This window comes from Tachyglossus aculeatus, chromosome 18 (genome assembly GCF_015852505.1).
Source record: "Tachyglossus aculeatus isolate mTacAcu1 chromosome 18, mTacAcu1.pri, whole genome shotgun sequence".
Taxonomy (NCBI): domain Eukaryota; kingdom Metazoa; phylum Chordata; class Mammalia; order Monotremata; family Tachyglossidae; genus Tachyglossus; species Tachyglossus aculeatus.
In genome coordinates, this window is record NC_052083.1 from 8774095 (window position 1) to 8783964 (window position 9870).

Sequence of the window (9870 nt, forward strand, 5' to 3'; positions counted from 1 at the left end):
GATGATAATAATAATAATGATAATAATAGTAGATAATAATGATAGGAATGATAGCATTTATTAAGAGCTTCCTATGTGCCAAGCACTGTCCTAAGCGCCGGGGAGGTTACAAGGTGATCAGGTTGTCCCACGGGGGGCTCACAATCTTCATCCCCATTTTAATCCCCATTATTACTCTATTTATTTATCTTACTTGTACATAATGACAGCATTTATTAAGAGCTTCCAATGTGTGAAGCACTGTTCTAAGTGCTGGGGAGGTTACAAGGTGATCAGGTTGTCCCGCGGCGGGCTCACAATCTTAATCCCCATTTTAATCCCCATTATTACTCTATTTATTTATTTATCTTACTTGTACATATCTATTCCATTTATTTTATTTTGTTAGTATGTTTGGTTTTGTTCTCTGTCTCCCTCCTCTAGACCGTGAGCCCACTGTTGGGTAGGGACTGTCTCTATATGTTGCCAACTTGGACTTCCCAAGTGCTTAGTACCGTGCTCTGCACACAGTAAGCGCTCAATAAATACGATTGATTGATTGATTGATTGACTGTCTCTATGTGTTGCCGACTTGTACTTCCCAAGCGCTTAGTACAGTGCTCTGCACACAGTAAGCGCTCAATAAATACGATTGATTGGAGGATTGATCGAATTCCGCTCCCTGGAGCGGTCCTAACGCTCAAGAGATGCCCAGCCTGGCATGGGGAGGACTGGAGATGGGGAAGCTGGGAAGAGGACGATGGCGGGTGGGGAGGGGGGGCTCACCTGATGCAGTGCCGTGAGGCCATCCTCATTGTACAAGTTGGGGCTGACTCCACTCCGGAGGAACTGGCATACTGGGAAGAGGAGACAAGACAGTTGGCCTGGGCTCTGGAGAGGCACAGGGCATGGCGGAGGTGAGGTGCAAGATTTTTCATTCAATCATTCATTCATTCATCCATTCAGTCGCATTTATTAACAATAATAATAATAATTGGCATTTGTTGAGCGCTTACTGTGTGCAAAGCACTATTCTAAGCGCTGGGGGGGATACAGGGTGATCAGGTTGTCCCACGTGGGGCTCACAGTCTTAATCCCCATTTTACAGACGAGGTCACTGAGGCCCAGAGGAGTGAAGTGATTTGCCCAAGATCACACAGCAGACATAATAATAATAATAATAATAATTGGCATTTGTTAAGTGCTTACTGTGTGCAAAGCACTGTTCTAAGCGCTGGGGAGGATACAGGGTGATCAGGTTGTCCCACGTGGGGCTCACAGTCTTAATCCCCATTTTACAGATGAGGTCACTGAGGCCCAGAGAAGGGAAGTAACTTGCCCAAGATCACACAGCAGACATGTGGCGGAGTCAGGATTCAAACCCACAACCTCTGACTCCAAAGCCCGGGCTCTTTCCACTGAGCGCTTATTGTGTGCAAAGCGCTGGACTAAGCGCTTGGGAAGTCCAAGTTGGCAACATAGGGAGACGGTCCCTACCCGACTGCGGGAGCACAGTCTAGAAGGGGGAGACGGACACCAAAACAAAACATATTAACAAAATAAAATAAATAGAATAGTAAATATGTAAAAGTAAAATAGAGTAATAAATCAGTACAAACATATATCCAGGTGCTGTGGGGAGGGGGAGGAGGTAAGGCGGGGGGGATGGGGAGGGAGAGAGGAAGGAGGGGGCTCAGTCTGGGAAGGCCTCCTGGAGGAGGTGAGCTCTCAACGCTATTCATTCATTCATTGAATCGTATTTATTGACCGCTTACTTGCCAGGTGCTCGCCTGGAGGTGGGTCCCCTTTCCCACCCACCCCTCCACCCTGGTTTTGGTTCTTACAGCCGGTAGGACAGCCTCCTCCTACTCATTAAATCGTATTTATTGAGCGCTTACTGTGTGCAGAGCACTGTACTAAGCGCTTGGGAAGTACAAGTTGGCAACAGAGACGGTTCCTACCCAACAGCGGGCTCACAGTCTAGAAGAAGCGCGTCTAGGGAAGCGCTTACTCCCTCACACTGGCGGAGCCGGGGCCGACTGCACTCCCTAATTTCCAGCAGCTAAATTCATTCACTCATTCATTCAATCGTATTTATTGAGCACTTACTGTGTGCAGAGCACTGTACTAAGCGCTTGGGAAGTACAAGTACTGTCCCTCTCTGTTCCCAAAGGAAGACTGTTTTATATTCTAATGGGGGCAAACATCATCTTACTGAGCACTTACTGTGCGCAGGGCACTGTACTGAAAGGAAAACTGTCCCTCTCAGTCCCAAAGGAAGACGGTTTTATATTCTAATGGGGGCAAATATCATCTTACTGAGCACTTAACTGTGTGCAGAGCACTGTACTGAGAGGAAAACTGTCCCTCTCAGTTCCCAAAGGAAGACTGTTTTATATTCTAATGGGGGCAAACATCATCAATCAATTAATCCATCAGTGGTATTTACTGAGCACTTACTGTCTGCAGAGCACTGTACTGAGAGGAAAACCGTCCCTCTCAGTTCCCAAGGGAAGACTGTTTTATATTCTAATGGGGGCAAACATCATCAATCAATTAATCCATCAGTGGCATTTACTGAGCACTTACTGTGTGCAGAGCACTGTACTGAAAGGAAAACTGTCCCTCTCAGTTCCCAAAGGAAGACTGTCTAATAGTCTAATGAGGGCAAACATCATCAATCAATTAATCCATCAGTGGTATTTATTGAGCACTTACTGTCTGCAGAGCACTGTACTGAAAGGAAAACCGTCCCTCTCAGTTCCCAAAGGAAGACTGTCTAATATTCTAATGAGGGCAAACATCATCAATCAATTAATCCATCAGTGGCATTTACTGAGCACTTACTGTGTGCAGAGCACTGTCCTGAGAGGAAAACCATCCCTCAGTTCCCAAAGGAAGACTGTTTCCCGATAAGGACCATCTCCCCCAACCCACAGGGGTAAGTGTGGGAGGGGATGTTAATAATAATAATAATGATAACAATGGCATTTTTTAAGTGCTTACTATGTGCAAAGCATTGTTCTAAGCGCTGAGGGGATACAAGGTGATCAGATTGTCCCACGGGGGGCTCACAGTCTTCATCCCCATGTTAGACTAGGGCGGCCGAGGGGTTGGCAGCTTCAAGTCCTCACTTGGCCTCATCAGGGCAGGACCCCCAAACCTGACAGAGCCGGGGGGGCACCACTGACAGGATGATGATGATGATGATGGTATTTGTTAAGCGCTTACTATGTGCAAAGCACTGTTCTAAGCGCTGGGGAGGTTACAAGGTGATCAGATTGTCCCATGGGGGGCTCACAGTCTTAATCCCCATTTTACAGATGAGGTCACTGAGGCCCAGAGAAGTAAGGTGACTTGCCCAAAGTCACCCAGCTGACAACTGGCGGAGCCGGGATTTGAACCCATGACCTCTGACTCCACAGCCCGGGCTTTTTCCACTGAGCCACGCTGCTTACTCTTGGAGGCGCAACAGACACGGCCTCACTAACCGCTTGGAGGGGAAAGAGTCATTCTGACCACTCCCTGGCTTCCTCAATCTCTGGTTAGCCCAGGAACCCAAATCCACAGAGATCAAAGGGTTCACATTCCCAAGAAACAAAACAGAGATTACAGTCCCCTCATGGGCTCCTCCCTCTTCCACAGGATCCAGTCCAACCACCCCCGGCCCCAGAGCCTGGGGAGACTGCGGACTCCCATCTTCTTCAGTCTAACCGGCCTGTCTTCCAGTTTGGCTGGCCCAATAATCAATCAATCAATCGTATTTACTGCGCGCTTACGGTGTGCAGAGCACTGTACTAAGCGCTTGGGAAGTACAAGTTGGCAACATATAGAGACGGTCCCTACCCAACAGTGGGTTCACAGTCTAAAAGACTGTGACTGTAATGACCTGGGGAAGCAGCATGGCTCAGTGGAAAAGAGCCCGGGCTTTGGAATCAGAGGTCATCAGTTCAAATCCCGGCTCCGCCACTTGTCAGCTGTGTGACTTTGGGCATGTCACTTCACTTCTCTGGGCCTCAGTTACCTCATCTGGAAAATGGGGATTAAGACTGTGAGCCCCCCATGGGGCAACCTGATCACTCTGTAACCTCCCCGGCGCTTAGAACAGTGCTTTGCACATAGTAAGTGCTTAATAAACTGCCATTATTACTATTATTATGTAAGACCAGGCAGAGGAAGGTAGTTGAGGAGGGGAGAGTGGGGAGACGGGGCTGAAAGGGTGGCAGGAGAGTTGGGAACTGCTTGAATCAATCAATCGTATTTATTAAGCACTTACTGTACTAAGCGCTTGGGAAGTCCAAGTTGGCAACATATAGAGACAGTCCCTACCCAACAGTGGGCTCACAGTCTAAAAGGGGGAGACAGAGAACAAAACCAAACATACTAACAAAATAAAATAAATAGAATAGATATGTACAAGTAAAATAGAGTAATAAATATGTACAAACATATATACATATATACAGGTGCTCTGGGGAAGGGAAGGAGGTAAGATGAGGGACCAAGGGACCAAGTCTTCTAGACTGTGAGCCCACTGTTGGGTAGGGACCGTCTCTATATGTTGCCAACTTGGACTTCCCAAGCGCTTAGTCCAGTGCTCTGCACACAGTAAGCGCTCAATAAATACGATTGATTGATTGTACATATCTATTCTATTTATTTTATTTTGTTAGCATGTTTGGTTTTGTTCTCTGTCTCCCCCTTTTAGACTGTGAGCCCACTGTTGGGTAGGGACTGTCTCTATATGTTGCCAACTTGTACTTCCCAAGCAGTCCAGTGCTCTGCACACAGTAAGCGCTCAATAAATACGATTGATTGATTGATTGATTGAAGTTGTTAGAGGTGATGAAGGTGGGGGGGGGAGATGAGGGGCTGGACAGTAAACAGAAGAGAAGCTACTCAGCTGGGGACGGGGAAGAGTGGCGCCTGGATCTGGCTTCTGGCTCCTCTCGGTCGGGGAGGGAGACAGGGAGAAAGGGATTGAGTGTGCCCATCCCCTAGGCTTCCCGGGTAAAAACTCTTCCTGGCCCCAAAGTGACCTCACTGTAATTGGAGCTCCGGAGCAATAAGTGGGAAGGAGAGGAGACAGGGAGGTTAATCAATCAATTGTATTTATTGAGCGCTTACTGTGTGCAGAGCACTGGACTAAGCGCTTGGGAAGTCCAAGTTGAAAACATAGAGAGACAGTCCCTAGCCAACAGTGGGCTCACAGTCTAAAAGGGGGAGACCGAGAACAAAACCAAGCATACTAACAAAATAAAATAGAATAGATATGTACAAGTAAAATAAATAAATAGAGTAATAAATATGTACAGACATATATACAGGTGCTGTGGGGAAGGGAAGGAGGTAAGATGAGGTTAAGAGAAGGGGAGAGAGGAAGGTGGGGAGGAAGGGGAGGGGGAGTGGAGATGGGAAGGCCTGATAATAATAATAATAATGGTGGCATTTATTAAGCGCTTACTATGTGCACTGTTCTTAGCGACGGGGAGGCTACCAGGTGATCAGGTTGTCCCTCGTGGGGCTCACAGTTTTAATCCCCATTTGGCAGATGAGGTTACTGAGGCCCAGAGAAGTGAGGCGACTTGCCCCAAGTCGCCCAGCCGACAATTGGCAGAGCTGGGATTTGAACCCATGACCTCTGACTCCAAAGCCCGGGCTCTTTCCGCTGAGCCACGCTGCTTCTCGGATTCCCCTCCATCTCCTCCCGCCTTCTCCTGCCAGCAGCCCCTACCCACTCGCATGTTCGGCCCCACTTCGGGCACCCTGCATTAGCCCAAAAAAGGGCCACGGCCGGTGGGAGGCGGGAAGAGGCTGATGGCCGGGGTGAAACTGAAAATCTGGACCCTACCCCGGGAGTCAGAGGACCTGGGTTCGAATCCCAGCTCTGCCACTGGCCTGCTGTGTGACTTTGGGCAGAGTCGCAGATTCTCTGGGCCTCAGTTTACTCACCTGTCAAATAATAATACTAATGATGGTATTTGTTAAGCGCTTACTATGTGCAAAGCACCGTTCTAAGCGCTGGGGAGGTAACAAGGTGATCAGGCTGTCCCACAGAGGGCTCACAGTCTTAATCCTCACTTTACAGATGAGGGAACTGAGGCCCAGAGAAGTGAAGTGACTTGCCCAAAGTCACACAGCTGACAAGCGGCGGAGCAGGGATTTGAACTCATGACCTCTGACTCCAAAGCCCGGGCTCTTTCCACTGAGCCACACTGCTTCTCTACGTTGTTCTTCCTCCCTCTTAGACTGGGAGCCCCGCTGTGGGACGGGGATTGTGTCCAATCTGATTTTTCTGCATCTACCCTACAGTTTAGCACATCGCTTGGCATACAGGAAGGACTTAAATACTGCCATTATTATCATCATCCTCATCAGCACGGCTCAGTGGAAAAGAGCCTGGGCTTTGGAGTCAGAGGTCGTGGGTTCTAATCCCGGCTCCGCCACTTGTCAGCTGAGTGACTTTGGGCAAGTCGCTTCACTTCTCTGTGTCTCAGTTCCCTCATCTGGAAAATGGGGATGAAGACTGTGAGCCCCCCGTGGGACAACCTGATCACCTTGTAACCTCCCCAGCGCTTAGAACAGTGCTTTGCACATAGTAAGCGCTTAATAAATGCCATTATTATTATTATTATTATTATTATTATTATTATCATCATCATCATTCCTCCCAAGTGGGGCCTGGCTGCAGCCCAGAAAGGAAGCCATTCCCGGGAGCGGGGTCTGAACCTGAGGTGGGCCAGCTGGACTATCTCATTCCCAGAGTGGCCAGCCCCTCTGGCACAAATGTTGGAGAGAGTTGCTCGGGCTGTTGGAAAGGAGATGGCACTTGAGAAGCAGCGTGGCTCAGTGGAAAAGAGCCCGGGCTTTGGAGTCGGAGGTCCTGGGTTCAAATCCCAGCTCCGCCACTTGTCAGCTGTGTGACTTTGGGCAAGTCACTTCACTTCTCTGGGCCTCAGTTCCCTCAGCTGTAAAATGGGGATAAAGACTGGGAGCTCCACGTGGGACAACCTCATGACCTTGTAACCCCCCAGCGCTTAGAACAGTGCTTTGCACCTAGTAAGCGCTTAATAAATGCCATCATTATTATTATTATTACTCCAGCCAAGCCACCCCGCTTCCCACCCCGGCAAACCACGACTCTCTCAGCCCGCTGAGAGGCTGGATCCCTTCCCAGAAGGCAGGTCTGCCCACCCACCCTCCCCTCTTGAGGACAGCTCAGCCCCAACCCTGTGGAAACTGATAATAATAATAATAATAATGGTATTTGTTAAGCGCCTACTATGTGCCGAGCACTGTTCTAAGCACTGGGGTAGATGCAAGGTCATCAGGTTGTCCAACGTGGGGTTTGCAGCTTTAATCCCCATTTTATTTTACAGATGAGGTACCTGAGGCACAGAGAAGTGAAGTGACTTGCCCAAAGTCACACAGCTGACAAGCGGCAGAGGCGGGATTAGAACCGACGACCACTGGCTCCAAAACCCGGGCTCCTTCCACTAAGCCACGGTGACCTGAACATCCAGTCGTATTTATTGAGCGCTTACTGTGTGCAGAGCACTGTACTAAGCGCTTGGAAAGTACAACTCGGCAACAGATAGAGACGAACCCTGCTCAGCAAGGGGCTCAGAGTCTAGAAGGGGGAGACAGACAACAAAACAAGTAGACGGGTGTCAATACCATCAAAATAGATAAATAAAATTATAGATATAGACACACCATTAATAAAATAGAGTAATAAACATGTACAAATATACACAAGGGCTGTGGGGAGTGGAAGAGGGTAGAGCAGAGGGAGGGATTGGGGGTGATCGGGAGGGGAGAAGCAGAGGAAAATGGGGGGAGCGCTTACTATGTGGATAGCAGTGTGGCTCAGAGAAGCAGCGTGGCTCCATGGAAAGAGCCCGGGCTTTGGAGCCAGAGGTCATGGGTTCAAATCCCGGCTCTGCCAATTGCCAGCTATGTGACTTTAGGCAAGTCACTTCACTTCTCTGGGCCTCAGTTCCCTCATCTGTAAAATGGGGATGAATACTGGGATCCCCCAGTGGGACAACCTGATCTCCTAGTAACCTCCCCAGTGCTTAGAACAGTGCTTTGCACACAGTAAGCACTTAATAAATGCTATTATTATTATTATTATTTCCAGGCCTCAACTGCCCTTGGTTGGGACAGATAGGCGATCTTGGCTTTGCCCCAGGCTCGTGGTTTCCTCTGCAGAGAGGTCACCCCCAGCTTTAATGGTCTAGAACACAAATAATAGTAATTTTTGTTACGCACATACTAAGTGCCCAGCATTGCTCTAAGCACTGAGGAAAATACAATCCAATAAGTCACAGTCCCTGTTCCACAAGGGACTTCCAGCCTAACGAGGGAGGGAGAAAAGGTATCAAATTCCCATTTTACTGATGAGGAAACTGAGCCACAGAGAAGCTAAATGACTTACCCAAGGTCAGAACAACCAGCAAGTGGCAGTCAGGATTAGAAACTGGGTCCTTCCACTCCCAGGTCTGGGTTCTTTCCACGAGGCCACATTGGTTCTTACCTCTGGACATCCCATGGCTGGTTCTCCTTTATTAAGCCAGCCAATTCCAAAATTCTGACCACCACCTTGCCACCTGAACTGTGGCCGATGAACAGAATAATAATAATAATAATAATAATAATGGCATTTGTTAAGCACTTACTATGTGCAAGGCACTGTTCTAAGTGCTGGGGAGGAAACAAGGTGATCAGGTTATCCCACGTGGGGCTCAATCTTAATCCCCATTTTACAGATGAGGTAACAGAGGCCCAGAGAAGTGAAGTGACTTGCCCAACGTCACACAGCTGACAATCGGCGGAGCCAGGATTTGAACCCATGACCTCTGACCCCCAAGCCCGTGCTCTTCCCACTGAGCCACGCTGCTTCCACAACAGAACCCATGAAGGTGCTTCTTTTGGGTGAGGAGCACGGGACCGGGAGTCCGAAGGACCTGGGTTCTAATTCCGGCTCCGCCACTTGTGGCCTCAGGCAAGTCGCTTCACTTCTCTGTGCCTCGGTGACCTCATCTGTAAAACGGGGGTTAAAAGAGTGAGGCCCACGTGGGACAGACTCTGTGTCCAACCTGTTTAATGTGTATCTACCCCAGCCGCTGTAAAATCCAACCACGTCGCCGCCTTCCCCGGGCCTCCTCCACTACAGCCCAGCTCCCGGTAACTGACCTTGACTTCTGCGGTCACTTCTGCTTTGACCTTCAGGAAGGCTAGGATGATGGTAGAGATGACCTCAGAAATACCAGCGGGTACCAGGAATAGGGCAAGCAACGGGGGTACAGTGCTCTGCACACAGTAAGCGCTCAATAAATACGATTGATGATGATGATGATGAGCAGAAGAAAAGGATGCTTGCTCCTCAGCTCTACCTCCCCTGCTTGGCTGCCTTGAACAAAGAATTCCCTTGGAAAGTATGGTGTGGGTTTTGTTTGACGGGCATGCGCGTGGCATCCTGTCTGCCTCTGTCTCTCTCTGCCCCTGACCCTCTCTTTTCTCTCCACATCTATAGCTTTGGTAGTTATGGAGTCTACTAAGTGCTTGCATGGTGCTGTGGGTTGGGGTAGATACAAGATCACATTTTATCCCTTCCCCACAGCACCTGTATATATGTATATATGTTTGTGCATATTTATTACTCTATTTATTTTACTTGTACATATCTATTCTATTGATTTTATTTTGTTAGTATGTTTGGTTTTGTTCTCTGTCTCCCCCTTTTAGACTGTGAGCACACTGTTGGGTAGGGACTGTCTCTATATGTTGCCAACTTGGACTTCCCAAGCGCTTAGTCCAGTGCTCTGCACACAGTAAGCGCTCAATAAATACGATTGATGATGATGAGCGGAAGAAAAGGATGCTTGC

At 48.6% G+C, this 9870-nt stretch overlaps 1 protein-coding gene across 3 annotated transcripts in view; it reads right to left on the minus strand.

Moving 5' to 3' along the window:
- PPP1R16A (protein phosphatase 1 regulatory subunit 16A) overlaps positions 1 to 9870 on the minus strand; it is a 37019-nt gene that overhangs the window by 13527 nt on the left and 13622 nt on the right. For all 3 annotated transcript variants that reach the window (XM_038760527.1, XM_038760528.1, XM_038760529.1), the window contains one exon: positions 766 to 836. In XM_038760527.1, coding sequence (XP_038616455.1) covers positions 766 to 836 — 71 coding nt within the window. The remainder of the gene's footprint in view (positions 1 to 765; positions 837 to 9870) is intronic.